The 26,029-nt window shown below is 40.2% G+C and overlaps 4 protein-coding genes across 4 annotated transcripts; all 4 read left to right on the top strand.

The window, feature by feature from the left end:
• Nucleotides 1-4,083: 4,083 nt before the first annotated feature.
• LOC137029077 (hatching enzyme 1.2-like) lies at nucleotides 4,084-6,831 on the top strand. The gene is made up of 5 exons (XM_067398594.1): nucleotides 4,084-4,152; nucleotides 5,835-5,907; nucleotides 6,010-6,150; nucleotides 6,232-6,349; nucleotides 6,441-6,831. Exons 1-5 carry the CDS (start codon nucleotides 4,084-4,086, stop codon nucleotides 6,829-6,831), a joined length of 792 nt encoding a protein of 263 aa, XP_067254695.1.
• A 5,837-nt stretch (nucleotides 6,832-12,668) lies between these two features.
• On the top strand, nucleotides 12,669-13,830 carry LOC137029076 (hatching enzyme 1.2-like). The gene is made up of 5 exons (XM_067398593.1): nucleotides 12,669-12,737; nucleotides 12,826-12,898; nucleotides 13,001-13,141; nucleotides 13,223-13,340; nucleotides 13,434-13,830. The coding sequence occupies exons 1-5, from the start codon at nucleotides 12,669-12,671 to the stop codon at nucleotides 13,828-13,830; spliced, it is 798 nt and encodes a 265-aa protein (XP_067254694.1).
• A 3,642-nt stretch (nucleotides 13,831-17,472) lies between these two features.
• Nucleotides 17,473-18,634, top strand: LOC137029075 (hatching enzyme 1.2-like). Its single transcript, XM_067398592.1, has 5 exons — nucleotides 17,473-17,541; nucleotides 17,630-17,702; nucleotides 17,805-17,945; nucleotides 18,027-18,144; nucleotides 18,238-18,634. Exons 1-5 carry the CDS (start codon nucleotides 17,473-17,475, stop codon nucleotides 18,632-18,634), a joined length of 798 nt encoding a protein of 265 aa, XP_067254693.1.
• A 3,637-nt stretch (nucleotides 18,635-22,271) lies between these two features.
• On the top strand, nucleotides 22,272-23,423 carry LOC137029074 (hatching enzyme 1.2-like). Its single transcript, XM_067398591.1, has 5 exons — nucleotides 22,272-22,340; nucleotides 22,429-22,501; nucleotides 22,604-22,744; nucleotides 22,822-22,939; nucleotides 23,033-23,423. The coding sequence occupies exons 1-5, from the start codon at nucleotides 22,272-22,274 to the stop codon at nucleotides 23,421-23,423; spliced, it is 792 nt and encodes a 263-aa protein (XP_067254692.1).
• The last annotated feature ends 2,606 nt before the right edge of the window (nucleotides 23,424-26,029 follow it).

The following is a 26,029-nucleotide window of genomic DNA, read 5'->3' as shown; positions in this document are numbered from 1 at the left end:
ACTCGTGCGTCTTCTCACTGAATAAAGCGCGCATGAACATTAAATCACACACCAATTATTCTACCTTGCTTTTTTTTTCAACAACCAAGTTTAAAACGATGCTCGCGAATACTCCACCAAATAAATGTAGCGATGTACAGTTATTAATCAATTTATGGATGAAATATGAATATCATAATTCAGAAAGCTTTATGACGTTCATATATCGACCCAACGGGGAATTAAACATATATGGTGAATTAACTACAACGAATTATAATCAATCACATATATGATTAGTTCTGGTTGAATAATTATGTGGAAAACTATCAGCTCGTCCACCGAAACGGACAATTATCCACAGATTATCATGACAGAAATGTTATTCTCGGGCCGGGAGACTAACTTTCTATCATAGCCTTCAAATATAGAGCAAGGATATTAGAATCAGAACGTTAAAGTGACTCGGTTGTTGCTAAAATGAACAAGTGAACAAAAAGCATGGATAAAATGAGTTTAATATACGAAACGGGTAATACACAGGTTATACGGCTAAATGGACACAAGTAAATACAAATACATACAAAGTAGAGGGAAAGGCAGAAACGAAAGAGATGATCAAAGCAGGTCAAATTGCAACAGTTCACCTTTAAGAGCCAGCAAGGAAACTCAGTATTTAAGATCGTAAAAACGTTATACTTGCATAGGTTAGTCAGGGTGCTTGGAGTTTCGGAGCGCTCGGTTTGATAGTTGCTTCTTCTTCCGGAGGTTGTTTCGGCGAAGTTTCAAACGAAGGTTTAACTGTTGTAATATGACCGGAAAATAAAGAAGAGAGTCCGTCTTGACGGCAGGAACTCGTGCAGAAAACTTGTGCCTCCAAAAGACGCGTGTTGTGGTATTTTAAAGACAACAGACCAGAACGCCTTACTGATAACGTCCTCCAATGATAGCGTTGCAATTTGGCGGGTTTCCACATTCCTTTGTCCTGTCTCCCGAATAAATTTATGGTATGTTGAATCAGTGCATTTCCTTCATAGTATTATTAAACATTGAACGATGCATTTGGCAGAAATGTAACGTACATGAGTGAATAGCTCGGATTCACAGCTTTACGGAGAGATCAAACTCGACAGGTGTCGCTCGTCATATAAAGAAGATACACTTTACACTCTATTACTATCGTTTAACATGAAAACTAACCTACTACAGTCAATTCTACGATTCTATACTAGTAACACATACATGCAGCGAGCACTACAATGGCAGGTACATTCATATTTGCAGGTATAATATTTGTGTATACAGTCTTTGTATGTGAGTGTGTGTCTGTGGGTGCGTGCGTGTATTTTCTCTTTTTATGACCGTTTGGAATTCGGGCCTGTCTTTCGAAACCCGATCCGTGGCGTTCGCATCTCCTTTGAAGTCACAGAGGAGAGGTTTGGGACTTATCGAAATAGTCATAAAAAGAAGGTCTCGTGATCCATTAGTGTCTGCCGGGCCGGAATCGATGTAAGATTTACAAACCAAAGTTCCGTGAATTGAGGCTTAAACACAGTTTATGGTGGGACCTGCTCTTCCTTGAGACTGTGCAGACCCTACAAGTGTCCCCAACTAAGCAAGCCAAAGGCGATAGCGGCAAGGAACCCAAACTCCAACAGGTAACATCAGGTGGCAAATAGGTGTTAAAATGCAGAAAAAAAACCTTGGGAGAAACCAGGCTTAGTCGGGGGCCAGTCCTACTCTGGCAAACAGTGCTTTGTTACGATTCAGGTTGCTATCATAAGTCCGATAGGATTGCAACATTCAAATTATTTATTTCAGTTCCATCCAGTTGAGGATCGTATTCATCACTGCGGTACAGACGGTTTGTGTAGGAGCTGTGCCACTGGCTGCCGTGTCGATGATGCCTTCACAATAGATGGTCTACGGCAGTGGTCGCCAACCCGTCGATCGCGCCAACCCGTCAAAGTTTATCACTGTTCCAGTAGCTCGTGAAAATAACAGAAATATGAATACAAAAATACATTACATTTCTCCAGTCTTTGTACTGTATTTTTGTATTTATTTTTCTGTTATTTTAGGGAGCTACTGGGACAGTGATAAAGGGAAATAGCCCACATCATGTCCGAGTCTGTAAACGGCCGTAAACAAGAGGCCAGAGACGCTGAAGACGGACGCAAAGAGGAGACAATTCTGTAGCAGACAGAGCAGCTCACTGTTCACGATGCTCGAAATATAGGAAGAAAATATAAATATGGAATTGGTTGTGAGGGGTTATATGAATGCATCTGTAAAAGGAATTACTGTCTTCAGAAAAATTTCGATGGCAATGGTATTTTACTTTCCTCTTACCTCCGAATAAAGTAGCTAATTATTAGCGCAGTTCAGCTTTGTTTACAGCGGTAACCAAGGAAACGCTGTATCTCTGCTGCTCCATAAGCGCCACCTGCTGTCAGAGAGTGAATCTGCGTCTCATTCAGTCTGCTGTTTTTGTTTCAAGCTTTTTTTGTGTTTAGCATATAATTTCACAAAGATAAAGTCAGACCGTTCTGTTTTTTGTTTAAATCTTGAAATTAAATCTCAATTAATTCAAATAAAAAACAACTGCTCATACAATGTGATAGCCTCTTTGTTTAGATTGTGATTAAAAAGCAGTGGTTCCCTCTAATTTGAAATGGCTATGTATTTTTGTTTATAATAATAATAATAATAATAGTAATAATAATAATAATAAATATCTGCAACCAGTATAAGAATCGGCCAATTTGCTTGTAAAAATAAATAAATAAATAAATAAATCAGAATCTAAATTGGCCATGAAAAAAAATACTAAATACAATCTGGGCTGTCTTTTTCTATCAAGTAGATCTTGTCTTTCATAAAGGTCGAGGTCAGGGATCTTGGGCTTAAAAAGGTTGGTGACCACTGGTCTACGGTAATGGACTACGGTAAACCTCGGGATAAACAGAAAGACTGATGTTAGCGTAGATGCCATTCTTCTTCAACTATTAAACAACTTTACTAAGTAGCAAGGTGGGGTTGTCACTGTTTGAAATCATGTTGCTTCTTCATAACAAAACAATTGTATCAAATAAAGAGTTGTGTAGTGCTATGAAATACTACCTGTATATAATATTACATTTGTCCTGATTGTCACGATCACCGTCAGTTCTTCTCTGCCAATCACCTGCACTCACTCCACCAATCACTACACTAATCACCACACCCAGCTGCCATGCATTACCTGGACTATAAAAGACTCACATACTCATCACCTGATCGTGAAGTCTTGTTTTCACTTGTGTTACATTTCTGAGCGTTTCCCTGTATCTGGTCTGCCTATCTGTTCTTGATCCTGCCTGGTTACCTGTTTATGATTCCTTGCTGCATACCTCTGGACTGTTTATTGTTTCCTGGACTGTGAATGATATCTGCCTGCCTCGATCTACTGCCTGTACCCTGACTACGATTCTGCCTAGCCCTTGCTGTTCCTGTTTGCCCCTGCTTAGACCCTGCCTGTACAAACACGCTTACTTTTGTAATAAAGTCTGCAGATGGATCTCTGCCTGAGTCTCCCTTTGTTACACTGATAATATTTTAGCAATACACGGTAATTGTTTCTGATTTTCCATTAAATCAAAAGCTTTCAGCTTAGCTAAGCTAATTTAAGTAGTCAGTTGTCCATCTTGCTAATATTTTTTGGAGTCATTTTCTAATCTTTGCAGTACATTGAGATGTTCTCATGAATAAGGATTCACTGGTAATCTACCTACAGAGCACATTTAATGTATTGTGGACCATCCCTTTATATTACTGTGTTAGGGCATGTGTTAAAGTCCAAAAGCTAAAGCACGTCCATTACAGAGAATTAGATGAACAAATTGAGGTATATTCTATGATTGTGCAAAGATTAGGACCAACAGGTGGGGTCAGAGCTTCCTCCCTTTAGGCACACATTTTAGACTCTGGACACTAAGACCCTACCCATAATCCCCCAGTGGAGCCACCTACTCAGGTGAATATAAAGTCCAGACAGAACAGCTCGCAGACATCAGACCTCAGCACAGGAGCATCCTTGACATCTCTACACACTGAGGACACAGCATGGACACAAGAGCCTCCCTCTCCATTCTGCTGCTGCTGTTTGGCATCTCCCAGGCGTCTCCTCTCATGGTAAGATCCTATCTAGCCTCTCTCTCAAATTATTAACACTCCTCTGTAACGAATGTGTAGCGGTTATTAATAAATTTATGGATGAAATATGAATATAATAATTCATAAGGTTATGAATAAATTATGATTCATATATCGACCCAACGGGGAATTAAACATATATTGTGAATCAATTACAAAGAATTATAATCAATTACATATATGATTAGTTCTGGTTTAATAATTATTTAAAGGAACTGTTCGTTTGTCCAGCAAACTAAGTACCTCACAGAATAGTATAAACAGAGTTATTATCTGGCCATGAAAATAACTTGCTATTATAACATCAAAGCATAAAGCGATCGAAAAACGTTAAAGTGACTTGGTTTTCAGCTGAAAGAACAAACAGAACAATCGAGCGTGAATAACGTTTTAATATATGCAAACTACGAATACAGAGGTTATACATCTAAATATATATACAAGAATACACATATATATACACAAGAATGAAAATGAAGAAAAGACAGGGAAAGAAAGATGATCAAAGAATGGCAAATTACACAGTTAAACCTTTTTGAGAGAGAGCCAGCACAGAAATCAGTTTAGACAAATTTAAGGTAAATGATAATACTTGCTTATTGGTTCGAGTCCGTGAGTAGCCGTTTCAACGCGCTTGGCTTGGTCCTTTCCGAGAGGGTTTCTCCGGCGGGGTTTTCAAAAGAGGTTTAAACTTAAGTAACTTAACCGAAGAGAGCGAGAGAGAGAGAGAGAGAGAGAGAGAGAGAGAGAGAGAGAGAGAGAGAGAGAGAGAGAGAGAGAGAGAGAGGAAGTGGTCCTCCCGAGCTGCGCGCGTGGTTGGGAAGTGCGGTCACCTGAGGCGTCCGGAGAGACGTGCACGAGATGATCGGGAGGTCACCGGGAGAACAAAGAAAAGGTGTGTGTCGTTGTTTTTATGGAAACACAAACTAACACACCTCCTGAATTGTATCGGCCAATAGATGCGCAGCACTATTTGGCGGGCAAAGTTCCTTGGTTTGGTCTCCTAGATGAATTTGCATACTTAATGGCCATCAGACCGGATTTCGAGATTGAGTGCTTTCTTCACAGTATCATTAAACACATAGAAAAATGCATATGTCAGCCATGTGACCCACCTCAGTAAATAGCTCGAGTCCGGAGCTTTGTGGAGAGACCAAACTCGACAGATCAGAAAGGCATAGGAGAGAAGTTATGGTTTATATCGTTAAAATGCACACTAGCACAAATACACTCATTTAAACACTAGGAAACATGCATAGGCCCTAAAATATATGAAATATATATTTCAGCATAGTGGTAGTATATATATATACAGTTAAAAGTGTATGTTTGTGTGTTTCTGTATGTGTGTCTGTGTGTGTGTGCCAGTGTGTGTGGGTGCTGGAATGTGGATCTGGCCCGTAGTCCACATGAGGGGCCCCTTTGATGTCCTAAGAGCAAGGAAATTGGGCCTGCTGTGTTACCTCGGAGGGCCACAAAGGTGTCAAGTGGGCTCATCTTTAGTAGACAGTTCGGAGCCGATTTAGTGATTAAGAAACAAAGTTCATCAGGTTAAAAGCGTTCTGAAAACTCCAAAGTTTATTGACTCTGAACGGATCCATCCAGACGTTACACCTCAAATGAGTTGTTTAAAGCATCTCTATTTCTACCACCAGGAGCAGATGTTTGAAGGTGTATTTGTATCAGAGCCTGAAACTCTGGACATCACCACAAGAATATTGGACACCAACAATGGTCAGACACCTTGTAGATTTCTATAAAGCCAGTAAATGGTCAGTGATTGAGGCCTATAAATATTTTGTGTTATTTCATCAATATGTGTCTCTTTAAATGCAGGATCATCTGAAGTCTTGATTGAAGGAGATCTGGTCTTTCCCAAAACCAGAAATGCTCTCTACTGCTTGAACAACAACTGTTTCTGGAAGAAAAACTCTAACAACATAGTGGAGGTCCCGTACATAGTGAGCGCTGAATTCTGTACGTGAATCTCCTTCATTCGTTGAACACAATTCATTCATTTAGATGCCATTTTAAACTTGTGGAACCTTTTGTTTGCAGCCAATTATGACAGATCTGTGATTGCGAACGCCATGTCGGCCTTTCATGCCAAAACCTGCATCCGCTTTGTGGCCAGATCATCTCAGACTGACTACATCAGTATTGAGAACAAAGATGGGTCAGAACAATTATACAATAATCAGGACTCTCTTTTACAACAAGAACATTAAATCAGATATCTAACCCCTTTATTTCCTTTCTCCTCTCAGGTGCTACTCTTCTCTAGGTAGAACTGGTGGCAAACAGGTGGTCTCCCTCAACAGGCAAGGCTGTGTGTACACTGGCATCGCTCAACATGAGCTGAATCATGCCCTGGGCTTCTACCACGAGCAAACCAGGAGCGATCGTGACAAGTACGTCAAAATCAACTGGGAGAACTTGTCTCCTGACATGTCCTACAACTTCGAGAAACAGAACACCAACAACCAAAACACTCCATACGACTACAGCTCCATCATGCACTATGGAAGAACAGCCTTCGCCATCCAGCCTGGGCTGGAAACCATCACTCCCATTCCTGATGCCACGGTGGAAATCGGACAGAGGCAGGGACTGTCCAACATCGACATCCTGAGGATCAACAAGCTGTATGGATGCTGAAGATGAGGCTTGTACACATAATTTAATATAGGTCATATATCTGTAGATGAATAGTGGTATGATGAGGTTATGTTTTTATGTCTTTTGATGGTGCTGAATTTCTGAAATATGTAATTGTGTTGGGTTGTGAAAAATAAAGCTAAACTGCAAGACAAACGTATACTTTATTTGTAATTCAATGACAAGTTTAAGACAGCGGTTGACTGTAGCAGTAAAGGCGTCATTGTACTGAGCTTCGCCTGCAAACAAATTAAAGCCACCTGGTTTAACCTTAGGAAAACTGGAGGACTGGGAATATTACAGTATATGATGTATTCAATTCAACAGGTTATTTATTTATTTATTTTATTATTATTATTATTATTATTAAATGCAATAACATAGCTTTTGAAAGATGTTTGAGATTTACTGGTATAATCATATGTTCACAGCTTTATTGTGTCAAGACCCTCTACTGGAGTCAATCACTTCTGCATCCTCTAGTACAACACATTCAACTTTCAAATTCACCAAAGACTGAGAAAGTCCACAGGAGAAATAAGTGTGATCACCTGAAGAACAATGTGAGCCAAAGATGCAGTTCTAGACATGTTGTGAAGTTCTGGTGAAAATAAGGGCTGTGTTCACAATGGACTTTGGTTCCGGAAAATTATAAGAGCATTCTGTTTGAATGCAAGCCAGAGCCAGAATGCTGGGAAATGCGGTCCTTGTACAAGATCCTAGTAACATTAATGGGATAAATCTTGGAAAATATAAGTGTGAAAAGAGCCAGAGCCAATGCCGTGTGGGGTGTGTGTTGCAGTGATGAAGTTAGTTATCGTGCAACAGTTTTGACTTGCAGATGGAAAAAGGTGCAACAAAGAAAATAACAATTGCTGCAAACAAGAGACCAGTGCCCGGTTGCATAAAGCACCTTAAGTGTAATTTTCCCTTAAGATCACCCTTATGTTTCCCTTAAACTTAAGGGTGTTGCAGAAAATAACCGTTAAGTGTTACTTAAGGGTTTCTTTAGGCGAAACGTCATAAACCCTTAAGAATTTCCCTTAAGTATATATTTTTCACTTAAGTAATGCGTAAGTGTTGCATAAAGCCCCTTAACCTTCATTTCCCTAAGTATATCGTAAGGTTCGTAAAACTTCACCTTAAGTGTTACACAGAGTGAGCAGGATCAATCCAAGTCGTATAACGTGCCACGATCGGCCGCTTTATATGATAGACAAATTGTACTTTAGCGGTTTATTCACATAAACATTGATGAAATATAACATATCTTATTATCTTATATGGTCAACGGAAGCGCAAACGTGCGTGCATCACACGCAAAAACAAACCTCATTGGTTCTTGCGCGCACATTTGAGCTTCCGACACAGCCGTAATCATATGGATGTCTTTCAATAAACGGACATAAATGATGAGAGAATATTAAAAATATCTTTATTTGTTATCCAAAGATGAATGAAAGTCTTATGGGTTTGGAACGACATGAGGGTGTCAGGGTGAGTGAATGACGGCAGAAATCTCAATTTTGAGTAAACAATCAATTTGAGTTTCTCGTCTCTTTCATATTTGGTTTTCTTTTTTGTTTTCCTTATCCATATTATGTTGTTTTCTGTGAAAACTTACCACGATACGTATTAACAAATAACGTGTCCATGGCAACAGTAGAATTTTTTAACGGCAAAACCTGGGATGCTGTCGTTAAACACTTAACGGTTTCCCTTACCTAAGAGAACAGTTTAAGAGATTATATGCAACACCCTTAAGTCATTCCCTTAGTTAAGGGGAAATCACGCCTTAAGTGTCATACTTAAGGGAAAAACTTAAGGTGCTTTATGCAACCGGGCACAGGGATCTACTTGCCTTTCATGGAGAATTGAACCAGCAGTTTAATGATACCATACAGCATACACAATATGATGTTTTGTTAAAATCACTTCATAAAATTAAGTTTGAACCACTGCAGTCACGTCGACGGTTTTAACGATGCCTTTAGTACCTTTCTGGACCTTGAAAGCGTTGATTATATTGCTGTCTATGGAGAAGTCATATACCTCTCGGATTCATCAAAAATATCTTAATTTGTGTTCCGAAGATGAATGAAGGTCTCACGGATTTGCAACAGCATGAGGGTGAGTAATTAATGAAACAAATTTCATTTTTGGGTGAACTAACCCTTTAAGATTGGGGGGAACATGTTCATGTTGCCTATCCAATCAGCACGAGGGAGGCCTATATGTATATATATATATATATATATATATATATATATATATATATATATATATATATATAGACATAGCTGACTCATCTATGGTCCTCGATAGTTTTCTCCATCCCTACACCACCCCGTCTCCTCACAATCACCTGGTTACTATTAACCAGGCATATAAGGAGTATGTTGGATTCAGGCTAAATTCTGAGTTTCGAGCCCTCCCTTCAGACAGCATGCCAAATACGCATACTTTTCACTTTTTATCTGATTATTTGTAAGAGTGAACTTGTGAAATTACTGTTTGTGGGAGGATAAAAAAATTAAATGGAGAACTTTTCAACATATGAAGTTTTATTTAACAGAATTCGGGAGGAGCACGTTCGGGTAATCAATCAATCAGCACAAGGAGAAGCCTGTATATAAGCCCGTCTCTCACCTCTATCCCGCGACATGTTTCACAGCATCCCTCCATGCACCCCATCACCTTGCTCTTGGCTGGTTTCTATCCCAGTCATGGAAGGGGTGTACTCTGGGTTTGGGCCAAATTCCAAGCTCAGCGCCCTTCCCTGGACAGCACGCCAAATACGCATAAATTACTATATAATTTGCTATTAGATTTCATGTACGTGTAAACACGTGAAGTACATTACATGTCAGGTGGGAACGCTCTGGCAGTGTAAATGAAGAAAATAACACAATGCAAGAGCAATTACCAAAATTACCCCCCCAGAATCTCTTTGTAAATGAAACTAAGAACATCTTACTTGTGATGTTAGGTTCAAATTATAGAGCAATTTTTTTTCTGCTTCATTGCAGAAACTGAAAATAACATCTGAACCTCAGAATAAAATACACAATTTCTATAAAAGCACCTCAGAATAAAATACACAATTTCTATAAAAGCAAATTGAAAACTTTTTCGATCAAAACTTAAAATCACAAAGAGATGAAATGTGACTCATCTTTAACTAGAAATGGTGTACAGTTGAATGTGTAAAATGCAGTAGCATTGCTTTGCGTAGTTCAAGTCAAGTCAAGTCACCTTTATTTATGTAGCGCTTTTTACAATGCAGATTGTGTCAAAGCAGCTTTACATTGATAACTGGTATATAATTTTGGCTGCACAGCAGCTTTTAAAGAATAGTGTCAATGCAGGCAGATCAAAGCACTGTTGAATATCAAATGTCAAGTGTCCCCAACTAAGCAAGCCAAAGGCGATAGCGGCAAGGAACCCAAACTCCAACAGGTAACATCAGGTGGCAAATAGGTGTTAAAATGCAGAAAAAAAACCTTGGGAGAAACCAGGCTTAGTCGGGGGGCCAGTCCTCCTCTGGCAAACAGTGCTTTGTTACGATTCAGGTTGCTATCATAAGTCCGATAGGATTGCAACATTCAAATTATTTATTTCAGTTCCATCCAGTTGAGGATCGTATTCATCACTGCGGTACAGACGGTTTGTGTAGGAGCTGTGCCACTGGCTGCCGTGTCGATGATGCCTTCACAATAGATGGTCTACGGCAGTGGTCGCCAACCCGTCGCTGCGATCGACCGGTCGATCTTTATCACTGTTCCAGTAGCTCGCGAAAATAACAGAAATATGAGTACAAAAATACATTACATTTCTCCAGTCTGTACTGTACTGTACTGTATTTTTGTATTTATTTTTCTGTTATTTTAGGGAGCTACGGGGACAGTGATAAAGGGAAATAGCCCACATCATGTCCGAGTCTGTAAACGGCCGTAAACAAGAGGCCAGAGACGCTGAAGACGGACGCAAAGAGGAGACAATTCTGTAGCAGGCAGAGCAGCTCACTGTTCACGATGCTCGAAATATAGGAAGAAAATATAAATATGGAATTGGTTGTGAGGGGTTATATGAATGCATCTGTAAAAGGAATTACTGTCTTCAGAAAAATTTCGATGGCAATGGTATTTTACTTTCCTCTTACCTCCGAATAAAGTAGCTAATTATTAGCGCAGTTCAGCTTTGTTTACAGCGGTAACCAAGGAAACGCTGTATCTCTGCTGCTCCATAAGCGCCACCTGCTGTCAGAGAGTGAATCTGCGTCTCATTCAGTCTGCTGTTTTTGTTTCAAGCTTTTTTTGTGTGTAGCATATAATTTCACAAAGATAAAGTCAGACCGTTCTGTTTTTTCTTTAAATCTTGAAATTAAATCTCAATTAATTCAAATAAAAAACAACTGCTCATACAATGTGATAGCATCTTTGTTTAGATTGTGATTAAAAAGCAGTGGTTCCCTCTAATTTGAAATGGCTATGTATTTTTGTTTATAATAATAATAATAATAATAATAATAATAATAAATATCTGCAACCAGTATAAGAATCGGCCAATTTGCTTGTAAAAATAAATAAATAAATAAATAAATAAATCAGAATCTAAATTGGCCATGAAAAAAAAATACTAAATACAATCTGGGCTGTCTTTTTCTATCAAGTAGATCTTGTCTTTCATAAAGGTCGAGGTCAGGGATCTTGGGCTTAAAAAGGTTGGTGACCACTGGTCTACGGTAATGGACTACGGTAAACCTCGGGATAAACAGAAAGAATAATGTTAACGTAGATGCCATTCTTCTTCAACTATTAAACAACTTTACTAAATAGCAAGGTGGGGTTGTCACTGTTTGAAATCATGTTGCTTCTTCATAACAAAACAATTGTATCAAATAAAGAGTTGTGTAGTGCAATGAAATACTACCTGTATATAATATTACATTTGTCCTGATTGTCACGATCACCGTCAGTTCTTCTCTGCCAATCACCTGCACTCACTCCACCAATCACTACACTAATCACCACACCCAGCTGCCATGCATTACCTGGACTATAAAAGACTCACACACTCATCACCTGATCGTGAAGTCTTGTTTTCACTTGTGTTACATTTCTGAGCGTTTCCCTGTATCCTGTATGCCTATCTGTTGTTGATCCTGCCTGGTTACCTGTTTATGATTCCTTGCTGCATACCTCTGGACTGTTTATTGTTTCCTGGACTGTGAATGATATCTGCCTGCCTCGATCTACTGCCTGTACCCTGACTACGATTCTGCCTAGCCCTTGCTGTTCCTGTTTGCCCCTGCTTAGACCCTGCCTGTACGACCACGCTTACTTTTGTAATAAAGCCTGCAGATGGATCTCTGCTTCAGTCTCCCTTTGTTACACTGATAATATTTTAGCAATACACGGTAATTGTTTCTGATTTTCCATTAAATCAAAAGCTTTCAGCTTAGCTAAGCTAATTTAAGTAGTCAGTTGTTCATCTTGCTACCTACAGAGCACATTTAATGTATTGTGGACCATCCCTCTATATTACTGTGTTAGGGCATGTGTTGAAGTCCAAAAGCTAAAGCACGTCCATTACAGAGAATTAGATGAACAAACTGAGGTATATTCTATGATTGTGCAAAGATTAGGACCAACAGGTGGGGTCAGAGCTTCCTCCCTTTAGGCACACATTTTAGACTCTGGACACTAAGACCCTACCCATAATCCCCCAGTGGAGCCACCTACTCAGGTGAATATAAAGTCCAGACAGAACAGCTCGCAGACATCAGACCTCAGCACAGGAGCATCCTTGACATCTATACACACTGAGGACACAGCATGGACACAAGAGCCTCCCTCTCCATTCTGCTGCTGCTGTTTGGCATCTCCCAGGCGTCTCCTCTCATGGTAAGATCCTATCTAGTCTCTCTCTCAAATTATTAACTCTCCTCAAATGAGTTGTTTAAAACATCTCTATTTCTACCACCAGGAGCAGATGTTTGAAGGCGTATTTGTATCAGAGCCTGAAACTCTGGACATCACCACAAGAATTTTGGACACCAACAATGGTCAGACACCTTGTAGATTTCTATAAAGCCAGTAAATGGTCAGTGATTGAGGCCTATAAATATTTTGTGTTATTTCATCAATATGTGTCTCTTTAAATGCAGGATCATCTGAAGTCTTGATTGAAGGAGATCTGGTCTTTCCCAAAACCAGAAATGCTCTCTACTGCTTGAACAACAACTGTTTCTGGAAGAAAAACTCTAACAACATAGTGGAGGTCCCGTACATAGTGAGCGCTGAATTCTGTACGTGAATCTCCTTCATTCGTTGAACACAATTCATTCATTTAGATGCCATTTTAAACTTGTGGAACCTTTTGTTTGCAGCCAATTATGACAGATCTGTGATTGCGAACGCCATGTCGGCCTTTCATGCCAAAACCTGCATCCGCTTTGTGGCCAGATCATCTCAGACTGACTACATCAGTATTGAGAACAAAGATGGGTCAGAACAATTATACAAAATAATCAGGACTCTCTTTTACAACAAGAACATTAAATCAGATATCTAACCCCTTTATTTCCTTTCTTCTCTCAGGTGCTACTCTTCTCTAGGTAGAACTGGTGGCAAACAGGTGGTCTCCCTCAACAGGCAAGGCTGTGTGTACACTGGCATCGCTCAACATGAGCTGAATCATGCCCTGGGCTTCTACCACGAGCAAACCAGGAGCGATCGTGACAAGTACGTCAAAATCAACTGGGAGAACTTGTCTCCTGACATGTCCTACAACTTCGAGAAACAGAACACCAACAACCAAAACACTCCATACGACTACAGCTCCATCATGCACTATGGAAGAACAGCCTTCGCCATCCAGCCTGGGCTGGAAACCATCACTCCCATTCCTGATGCCACAGTGGAAATCGGACAGATGCAGGGACTGTCCAACATTGACATCCTGAGGATCAACAAGCTGTACGGATGCGGAAGATGAGGCTTGTACACATAATTTAATATAGGTCATATATCTGTAGATGAATAGTGGTGTGATGAGGTTATGTTTTTATGTCTTTTGATGGTGCTGAATTTCTGAAATATGTAATTGTGTTGGGTTACGAAAAATAAAGCTAAACTGCAAGACAAACGTATACTTTATTTGTAATTTGTAAAACTAACCAGGCATATAAGGAGTATGTTGGATTCAGGCTAAATTCTGAGTTTCGAGCCCTCCTTCAGACAGCATGCCAAATACGCATACTTTTCACTTTTTATCTGATTATTTGTAAGAGTGAACTTGTGAAATTACTGTTTGTGGGAGGATAAAAAAATTAAATGGAGAACTTTTCAACATATGAAGTTTTATTTAACAGAATTCGGGAGGAGCACGTTCGGGTAATCAATCAATCAGCACAAGGAGAAGCCTGTATATAAGCCCGTCTCTCACCTCTATCCCGCGACATGTTTCACAGCATCCCTCCATGCACCCCATCACCTTGCTCTTGGCTGGTTTCTATCCCAGTCATGGAAGGGGTGTACTCTGGGTTTGGGCCAAATTCCAAGCTCAGCGCCCTTCCCTGGACAGCACGCCAAATACGCATAAATTACTATATAATTTGCTATTAGATTTCATGTACGTGTAAACACGTGAAGTACATTACATGTCAGGTGGGAACGCTCTGGCAGTGTAAATGAAGAAAATAACACAATGCAAGAGCAATTACCAAAATTACCCCCCCAGAATCTCTTTGTAAATGAAACTAAGAACATCTTACTTGTGATGTTAGGTTCAAATTATAGAGCAATTTTTTTTTCTGCTTCATTGCAGAAACTGAAAATAACATCTGAACCTCAGAATAAAATACACAATTTCTATAAAAGCACCTCAGAATAAAATACACAATTTCTATAAAAGCAAATTGAAAACTTTTTCGATCAAAACTTAAAATCACAAAGAGATGAAATGTGACTCATCTTTAACTAGAAATGGTGTACAGTTGAATGTGTAAAATGCAGTAGCATTGCTTTGCGTAGTTCAAGTCAAGTCAAGTCACCTTTATTTATGTAGCGCTTTTTACAATGCAGATTGTGTCAAAGCAGCTTTACATTGATAACTGGTATATAATTTTGGCTGCACAGCAGCTTTTAAAGAATAGTGTCAATGCAGGCAGATCAAAGCACTGTTGAATATCAAATGTCAAGTGTCCCCAACTAAGCAAGCCAAAGGCGATAGCGGCAAGGAACCCAAACTCCAACAGGTAACATCAGGTGGCAAATAGGTGTTAAAATGCAGAAAAAAAACCTTGGGAGAAACCAGGCTTAGTCGGGGGGCCAGTCCTCCTCTGGCAAACAGTGCTTTGTTACGATTCAGGTTGCTATCATAAGTCCGATAGGATTGCAACATTCAAATTATTTATTTCAGTTCCATCCAGTTGAGGATCGTATTCATCACTGCGGTACAGACGGTTTGTGTAGGAGCTGTGCCACTGGCTGCCGTGTCGATGATGCCTTCACAATAGATGGTCTACGGCAGTGGTCGCCAACCCGTCGCTGCGATCGACCGGTCGATCTTTATCACTGTTCCAGTAGCTCGCGAAAATAACAGAAATATGAGTACAAAAATACATTACATTTCTCCAGTCTGTACTGTACTGTACTGTATTTTTGTATTTATTTTTCTGTTATTTTAGGGAGCTACGGGGACAGTGATAAAGGGAAATAGCCCACATCATGTCCGAGTCTGTAAACGGCCGTAAACAAGAGGCCAGAGACGCTGAAGACGGACGCAAAGAGGAGACAATTCTGTAGCAGGCAGAGCAGCTCACTGTTCACGATGCTCGAAATATAGGAAGAAAATATAAATATGGAATTGGTTGTGAGGGGTTATATGAATGCATCTGTAAAAGGAATTACTGTCTTCAGAAAAATTTCGATGGCAATGGTATTTTACTTTCCTCTTACCTCCGAATAAAGTAGCTAATTATTAGCGCAGTTCAGCTTTGTTTACAGCGGTAACCAAGGAAACGCTGTATCTCTGCTGCTCCATAAGCGCCACCTGCTGTCAGAGAGTGAATCTGCGTCTCATTCAGTCTGCTGTTTTTGTTTCAAGCTTTTTTTGTGTGTAGCATATAATTTCACAAAGATAAAGTCAGACCGTTCTGTTTTTTCTTTAAATCTTGAAATTAAATCTCAATTAATTCAAATAAAAAACAACTGCTCATACAATGTGATAGCATCTTTGTTTAGATTGTGATTAAAAAGCAGTGGTTCCCTCTAATTTGAAATGGCTATGTATTTTTGTTTATAATAATAATAATAATAATAATAATAATAATAATAAATATCTGCAACCAGTATAAGAATCGGCCAATTTGCTTGTAAAAATAAATAAATAAATAAATAAATAAATCAGAATCTAAATTGGCCATGAAAAAAAAATACTAAATACAATCTGGGCTGTCTTTTTCTATCAAGTAGATCTTGTCTTTCATAAAGGTCGAGGTCAGGGATCTTGGGCTTAAAAAGGTTGGTGACCACTGGTCTACGGTAATGGACTACGGTAAACCTCGGGATAAACAGAAAGAATAATGTTAACGTAGATGCCATTCTTCTTCAACTATTAAACAACTTTACTAAATAGCAAGGTGGGGTTGTCACTGTTTGAAATCATGTTGCTTCTTCATAACAAAACAATTGTATCAAATAAAGAGTTGTGTAGTGCAATGAAATACTACCTGTATATAATATTACATTTGTCCTGATTGTCACGATCACCGTCAGTTCTTCTCTGCCAATCACCTGCACTCACTCCACCAATCACTACACTAATCACCACACCCAGCTGCCATGCATTACCTGGACTATAAAAGACTCACACACTCATCACCTGATCGTGAAGTCTTGTTTTCACTTGTGTTACATTTCTGAGCGTTTCCCTGTATCCTGTATGCCTATCTGTTGTTGATCCTGCCTGGTTACCTGTTTATGATTCCTTGCTGCATACCTCTGGACTGTTTATTGTTTCCTGGACTGTGAATGATATCTGCCTGCCTCGATCTACTGCCTGTACCCTGACTACGATTCTGCCTAGCCCTTGCTGTTCCTGTTTGCCCCTGCTTAGACCCTGCCTGTACGACCACGCTTACTTTTGTAATAAAGCCTGCAGATGGATCTCTGCTTCAGTCTCCCTTTGTTACACTGATAATATTTTAGCAATACACGGTAATTGTTTCTGATTTTCCATTAAATCAAAAGCTTTCAGCTTAGCTAAGCTAATTTAAGTAGTCAGTTGTTCATCTTGCTACCTACAGAGCACATTTAATGTATTGTGGACCATCCCTCTATATTACTGTGTTAGGGCATGTGTTGAAGTCCAAAAGCTAAAGCACGTCCATTACAGAGAATTAGATGAACAAACTGAGGTATATTCTATGATTGTGCAAAGATTAGGACCAACAGGTGGGGTCAGAGCTTCCTCCCTTTAGGCACACATTTTAGACTCTGGACACTAAGACCCTACCCATAATCCCCCAGTGGAGCCACCTACTCAGGTGAATATAAAGTCCAGACAGAACAGCTCGCAGACATCAGACCTCAGCACAGGAGCATCCTTGACATCTATACACACTGAGGACACAGCATGGACACAAGAGCCTCCCTCTCCATTCTGCTGCTGCTGTTTGGCATCTCCCAGGCGTCTCCTCTCATGGTAAGATCCTATCTAGTCTCTCTCTCAAATTATTAACTCTCCTCAAATGAGTTGTTTAAAACATCTCTATTTCTACCACCAGGAGCAGATGTTTGAAGGCGTATTTGTATCAGAGCCTGAAACTCTGGACATCACCACAAGAATTTTGGACACCAACAATGGTCAGACACCTTGTAGATTTCTATAAAGCCAGTAAATGGTCAGTGATTGAGGCCTATAAATATTTTGTGTTATTTCATCAATATGTGTCTCTTTAAATGCAGGATCATCTGAAGTCTTGATTGAAGGAGATCTGGTCTTTCCCAAAACCAGAAATGCTCTCTACTGCTTGAACAACAACTGTTTCTGGAAGAAAAACTCTAACAACATAGTGGAGGTCCCGTACATAGTGAGCGCTGAATTCTGTACGTGAATCTCCTTCATTCGTTGAACACAATTCATTCATTTAGATGCCATTTTAAACTTGTGGAACCTTTTGTTTGCAGCCAATTATGACAGATCTGTGATTGCGAACGCCATGTCGGCCTTTCATGCCAAAACCTGCATCCGCTTTGTGGCCAGATCATCTCAGACTGACTACATCAGTATTGAGAACAAAGATGGGTCAGAACAATTATACAAAATAATCAGGACTCTCTTTTACAACAAGAACATTAAATCAGATATCTAACCCCTTTATTTCCTTTCTTCTCTCAGGTGCTACTCTTCTCTAGGTAGAACTGGTGGCAAACAGGTGGTCTCCCTCAACAGGCAAGGCTGTGTGTACACTGGCATCGCTCAACATGAGCTGAATCATGCCCTGGGCTTCTACCACGAGCAAACCAGGAGCGATCGTGACAAGTACGTCAAAATCAACTGGGAGAACTTGTCTCCTGACATGTCCTACAACTTCGAGAAACAGAACACCAACAACCAAAACACTCCATACGACTACAGCTCCATCATGCACTATGGAAGAACAGCCTTCGCCATCCAGCCTGGGCTGGAAACCATCACTCCCATTCCTGATGCCACAGTGGAAATCGGACAGATGCAGGGACTGTCCAACATTGACATCCTGAGGATCAACAAGCTGTACGGATGCGGAAGATGAGGCTTGTACACATAATTTAATATAGGTCATATATCTGTAGATGAATAGTGGTGTGATGAGGTTATGTTTTTATGTCTTTTGATGGTGCTGAATTTCTGAAATATGTAATTGTGTTGGGTTACGAAAAATAAAGCTAAACTGCAAGACAAACGTATACTTTATTTGTAATTTGTAAAACTAACCAGGCATATAAGGAGTATGTTGGATTCAGGCTAAATTCTGAGTTTCGAGCCCTCCCTTCAGACAGCATGCCAAATACGCATACTTTTCACTTTTTATCTGATTATTTGTAAGAGTGAACTTGTGAAATTACTGTTTGTGGGAGGATAAAAAAATTAAATGGAGAACTTTTCAACATATGAAGTTTTTATTTAACAGAATTCGGGAGGAGCACGTTCGGGTAATCAATCAATCAGCACAAGGAGAAGCCTGTATATAAGCCCGTCTCTCACCTCTATCCCGCGACATGTTTCACAGCATCCCTCCATGCACCCCATCACCTTGCTCTTGGCTGGTTTCTATCCCAGTCATGGAAGGGGTGTACTCTGGGTTTGGGCCAAATTCCAAGCTCAGCGCCCTTCCCTGGACAGCACGCCAAATACGCATAAATTACTATATAATTTGCTATTAGATTTCATGTACGTGTAAACACGTGAAGTACATTACATGTCAGGTGGGAACGCTCTGGCAGTGTAAATGAAGAAAATAACACAATGCAAGAGCAATTACCAAAATTACCCCCAGAATCTCTTTGTAAATGAAACTAAGAACATCTTACTTGTGATGTTAGGTTCAAATTATAGAGCAATTTTTTTCTGCTTCATTGAAGAAACTGAAAATAACATCTGAACCTCAGAATAAAATACACAATTTCTATAAAAGCACCTCAGAATAAAATACACAATTTCTATAAAAGCAAATTGAAAACTTTTTCGATCAAAACTTAAAATCACAAAGAGATGAAATGTGACTCATCTTTAACTAGAAATGGTGTACAGTTGAATGTGTAAAATGCAGTAGCATTGCTTTGCGTAGTTCAAGTCAAGTCAAGTCACCTTTATTTATGTAGCGCTTTTTACAATGCAGATTGTGTCAAAGCAGCTTTACATTGATAACTGGTATATAATTTTGGCTGCACATCAGCTTTTAAAGAATAGTGTCAATGCAGGCAGATCAAAGCACTGTTGAATATCAAATGTCAAGTGTCCCCAACTAAGCAAGCCAAAGGCGATAGCGGCAAGGAACCCAAACTCCAACAGGTAACATCAGGTGGCAAATAGGTGTTAAAATGCAGAAAAAAAACCTTGGGAGAAACCAGGCTTAGTCGGGGGCCAGTCCTCCTCTGGCAAACAGTGCTTTGTTACGATTCAGGTTGCTATCATAAGTCCGATAGGATTGCAACATTCAAATTATTTATTTCAGTTCCATCCAGTTGAGGATCGTATTCATCACTGCGGTACAGACGGTTTGTGTAGGAGCTGTGCCACTGGCTGCCGTGTCGATGATGCCTTCACAATAGATGGTCTACGGCAGTGGTCGCCAACCCGTCGCTGCGATCGACCGGTCGATCTTTATCACTGTTCCAGTAGCTCGCGAAAATAACAGAAATATGAGTACAAAAATACATTACATTTCTCCAGTCTGTACTGTACTGTACTGTATTTTTGTATTTATTTTTCTGTTATTTTAGGGAGCTACGGGGACAGTGATAAAGGGAAATAGCCCACATCATGTCCGAGTCTGTAAACGGCCGTAAACAAGAGGCCAGAGACGCTGAAGACGGACGCAAAGAGGAGACAATTCTGTAGCAGGCAGAGCAGCTCACTGTTCACGATGCTCGAAATATAGGAAGAAAATATAAATATGGAATTGGTTGTGAGGGGTTATATGAATGCATCTGTAAAAGGAATTACTGTCTTCAGAAAAATTTCGATGGCAATGGTATTTTACTTTCCTCTTACCTCCGAATAAAGTAGCTAATTATTAGCGCAGTTCAGCTTTGTTTACAGCGGTAACCAAGGAAACGCTGTATCTCTGCTGCTCCATAAGCGCCACCTGCTGTCAGAGAGTGAATCTGCGTCTCATTCAGTCTGCTGTTTTTGTTTCAAGCTTTTTTTGTGTGTAGCATATAATTTCACAAAGATAAAGTCAGACCGTTCTGTTTTTCTTTAAATCTTGAAATTAAATCTCAATTAATTCAAATAAAAAACAACTGCTCATACAATGTGATAGCATCTTTGTTTAGATTGTGATTAAAAAGCAGTGGTTCCCTCTAATTTGAAATGGCTATGTATTTTTGTTTATAATAATAATAATAATAATAATAATAATAATAATAAATATCTGCAACCAGTATAAGAATCGGCCAATTTGCTTGTAAAAATAAATAAATAAATAAATAAATAAATCAGAATCTAAATTGGCCATGAAAAAAAATACTAAATACAATCTGGGCTGTCTTTTTCTATCAAGTAGATCTTGTCTTTCATAAAGGTCGAGGTCAGGGATCTTGGGCTTAAAAAGGTTGGTGACCACTGGTCTACGGTAATGGACTACGGTAAACCTCGGGATAAACAGAAAGAATAATGTTAACGTAGATGCCATTCTTCTTCAACTATTAAACAACTTTACTAAATAGCAAGGTGGGGTTGTCACTGTTTGAAATCATGTTGCTTCTTCATAACAAAACAATTGTATCAAATAAAGAGTTGTGTAGTGCAATGAAATACTACCTGTATATAATATTACATTTGTCCTGATTGTCACGATCACCGTCAGTTCTTCTCTGCCAATCACCTGCACTCACTCCACCAATCACTACACTAATCACCACACCCAGCTGCCATGCATTACCTGGACTATAAAAGACTCACACACTCATCACCTGATCGTGAAGTCTTGTTTTCACTTGTGTTACATTTCTGAGCGTTTCCCTGTATCCTGTATGCCTATCTGTTGTTGATCCTGCCTGGTTACCTGTTTATGATTCCTTGCTGCATACCTCTGGACTGTTTATTGTTTCCTGGACTGTGAATGATATCTGCCTGCCTCGATCTACTGCCTGTACCCTGACTACGATTCTGCCTAGCCCTTGCTGTTCCTGTTTGCCCCTGCTTAGACCCTGCCTGTACGACCACGCTTACTTTTGTAATAAAGCCTGCAGATGGATCTCTGCTTCAGTCTCCCTTTGTTACACTGATAATATTTTAGCAATACACGGTAATTGTTTCTGATTTTCCATTAAATCAAAAGCTTTCAGCTTAGCTAAGCTAATTTAAGTAGTCAGTTGTTCATCTTGCTACCTACAGAGCACATTTAATGTATTGTGGACCATCCCTCTATATTACTGTGTTAGGGCATGTGTTGAAGTCCAAAAGCTAAAGCACGTCCATTACAGAGAATTAGATGAACAAACTGAGGTATATTCTATGATTGTGCAAAGATTAGGACCAACAGGTGGGGTCAGAGCTTCCTCCCTTTAGGCACACATTTTAGACTCTGGACACTAAGACCCTACCCATAATCCCCCAGTGGAGCCACCTACTCAGGTGAATATAAAGTCCAGACAGAACAGCTCGCAGACATCAGACCTCAGCACAGGAGCATCCTTGACATCTCTACACACTGAGGACACAGCATGGACACAAGAGCCTCCCTCTCCATTCTGCTGCTGCTGTTTGGCATCTCCCAGGCGTCTCCTCTCATGGTAAGATCCTATCTAGTCTCTCTCTCAAATTATTAACTCTCCTCAAATGAGTTGTTTAAAACATCTCTATTTCTACCACCAGGAGCAGATGTTTGAAGGCGTATTTGTATCAGAGCCTGAAACTCTGGACATCACCACAAGAATTTTGGACACCAACAATGGTCAGACACCTTGTAGATTTCTATAAAGCCAGTAAATGGTCAGTGATTGAGGCCTATAAATATTTTGTGTTATTTCATCAATATGTGTCTCTTTAAATGCAGGATCATCTGAAGTCTTGATTGAAGGAGATCTGGTTTTTCCCAAAACCAGAAATGCTCTCTACTGCTTGAACAACAACTGTTTCTGGAAGAAAAACTCTAACAACGTAGTGGAGGTCCCGTACATAGTGAGCGCTGAATTCTGTACGTGAATCTCCTTCATTCGTTGAACACAATTCATTTAGATGCCATTTTAAACTTGTGGAACCTTTTGTTTGCAGCCAATTATGACAGATCTGTGATTGCGAACGCCATGTCGGCCTTTCATGCCAAAACCTGCATCCGCTTTGTGGCCAGATCATCTCAGACTGACTACATCAGTATTGAGAACAAAGATGGGTCAGAACAATTATACAAAATAATCAGGACTCTCTTTTACAACAAGAACATTAAATCAGATATCTAACCCCTTTATTTCCTTTCTCCTCTCAGGTGCTACTCTTCTCTAGGTAGAACTGGTGGCAAACAGGTGGTCTCCCTCAACAGGCAAGGCTGTGTGTACACTGGCATCGCTCAACATGAGCTGAATCATGCCCTGGGCTTCTACCACGAGCAAACCAGGAGCGATCGTGACAAGTACGTCAAAATCAACTGGGAGAACTTGTCTCCTGACATGTCCTACAACTTCGAGAAACAGAACACCAACAACCAAAACACTCCATACGACTACAGCTCCATCATGCACTATGGAAGAACAGCCTTCGCCATCCAGCCTGGGCTGGAAACCATCACTCCCATTCCTGATGCCACGGTGGAAATCGGACAGAGGCAGGGACTGTCCAACATCGACATCCTGAGGATCAACAAGCTGTATGGATGCTGAAGATGAGGCTTGTACACATAATTTAATATAGGTCATATATCTGTAGATGAATAGTGGTGTGATGAGGTTATGTTTGTGTCTTTTGATGGTGCTGAATTTCTGAAATATGTAATTGTGTTGGGTTGTGAAAAATAAAGCTAAACTGCAAAACAAACGTATACTTTATTTGTAATTCAATGACAAGTTTAAGACAGCGGTTGACTGTAGCAGTAAAGGCGTCATTGTACTGAGCTTCGCCTGCAAACAAATTAAAGCCAAATGGTTTAACCTTAGGAAAACTGGAGGACTGGGAATATTACAGTATATGATGTATTCAATTCAACAGGTTATTTATTTATTTATTTTTATTATTATTATTATTATTATTATTATTAAATGCAATAACATAGCTTTTGAAAGATGTTTGAGATTTACTGGTATAATCATATGTTCACAGCTGAAAAAAACGGTTTCCCATTTGATACTTTAAAGAGCTTTATTGTGTCAAGACCCTCTACTGGAGTCAATCACTTCTGCATCCTCTAGTACAACACATTCAACTTTCAAATTCACCAAAGACTGAGAAAGTCCACAGGAGAAATAAGTGTGATCACCTGAAGAACAATGTGAGCCAAAGATGCAGTTCTAGACATGTTGTGAAGTTCTGGTGAAAATAAGGGCTGTGTTCACAATGGACTTTGGTTCGGAAAATTATAAGAGCATTCTGTGTGAATGCAAGCCAGAGCCAGAATGCTGGGAAATGTGGTCCTTGTACAAGATCCTAGTAACATTAATGGGATAAATCTTGGAAAATATAAGTGTGAAAAGAGCCAGAGCCAATGCCGTGTGGGGTGTGTGTTGCAGTGATGAAGTTAGTTATCGTGCAACAGTTTGACTTGCAGATGGAAAAAGGTGCAAGAAAGAAAATAACAATTGCTGCAAACAAGAGACCAGGGATCTACTTGCCTTTCATGGAGAATTGAACCAGCAGTTTAATGATACCATACAGCATACACAATATGATGTTTTATTAAAGTTTTATTAAAATCACTTCATAAAATTAAGTTTGAACCACTGCAGTCACGTCGACGGTTTTAACGATGCCTTTAGTACCTTTCTGGACCTCGAAAGCGTTGATTATATTGCTGTCTATGGACAAGTCATATACCTCTCGGATTCAGCAAAAATATCTTAATTTGTGTTCCGAAGATGAATGAAGGTCTCACGGGTTTGCAACAGCATGAGGGTGAGTAATTAATGAAACAAATTTCATGAGTCAGCTATGTATATATATATATATATATATATATATATATATATATATATATATATATATATATATATATATATATATATATATACATAGCTGACTCATCTATGGTCCTCGATAGTTTTCTCCATCCCTACACCACCCCGTCTCCTCACAATCACCTGGTTACTATTAACCAGGCATATAAGGAGTATGTTGGATTCAGGCTAAATTCTGAGTTCCGAGCCCTCCCTTCAGACAGCATGCCAAATACGCTTATGTAGTACAAATATGATTTTTAAGTCTAGGAAGGAAGGGGACAGGGTCGGCGTTCAACTGCTGACTGAGCTTTATTTTCAAGATTCAGAAAAGTCCAACAAAAACTGTGCGAGGCACAACAACAAAACAAAATAATCCACAAAGGGCTTCACTCCAGTCACGGCATATACAATCCACAAAGGGCTTCACTCCAGTTAGTCAGCAGTTCCCCTCTCTCTCACCGACTCCTGCTTCTCGCGGCGTTTTAACCTGTCTCTGCGCCAATTACTGAAATGAGAAACAGGTGTTCGTGATGTACATTTAACTCGCTCACTCACCAAAGATCTCCCGATGCTCTCTCCCGCCGCAGACCTTGCTGAACCACCCCCCCCCCCCATTTCTGGAGAGGAAATCGGCCACAGCCATCTGAACACCCGGCCTGTGGACCACCTTGAACTTAAAAGGCTGTAATGCCAGATACCAACGAGTGATCCGCGCATTGGTATCCTTCATGCGGTGGAGCCACTGCAGGGGAGCATGGTCCGAACAGAGAGTGAATTCCCGTCCCAGGAGATAATAGCGGAGGATGGCCCACCTAATAGCCAAACACTCTTTCTCAACGGTGCTGTACTTAGCTTCCCTCTTTGAGAGCTTACAGCTAATGTACAGCACCGGCCGTTCCTCTCCCTCTATCTCCTGGGACAGGACAGCACCCAGCCCTCTGTCCGACGCGTCAGTCTGCAACAGAAAAGGGAGAGAAAAATCAGGAGAGTGAAGCAATGGCCCACCTGGGTGAAGGCCTGCTGGCACAGCTCCGTGCACTGGACCGTATCTGGCGCATCCTTTTTAGTTAGATCAGTCAACGAGCTGGTGAGGGCCGAATAATTAGGAACAAACCTCCTATAATATCCTGCCAGCCCGAGGAACTGTCTTTTTGGTCTTGGGGCGCGGACAGGTCGCAATCGCTGCCGTCTAATCAATTTGGGGACGCACCTGTCCATGCCCCAAGTGAAAGCCCAGATACCTTACTTCCACGCGCCCAATCGCACACTTCTTCGGGTTAGCCGTGAGCCCGGCTCCCCTCAGCGATCTCAGGACGGCCCTCAAATGCTGCATATGC

Source organism: Chanodichthys erythropterus, chromosome 10 (assembly GCF_024489055.1).
Source record: "Chanodichthys erythropterus isolate Z2021 chromosome 10, ASM2448905v1, whole genome shotgun sequence".
In the NCBI taxonomy this organism is placed as follows: Eukaryota; Metazoa; Chordata; class Actinopteri; order Cypriniformes; family Xenocyprididae; genus Chanodichthys; species Chanodichthys erythropterus.
Note: the sequence above shows the minus strand (reverse complement) of the source record. Positions and strands in the feature narration are given on the sequence as shown.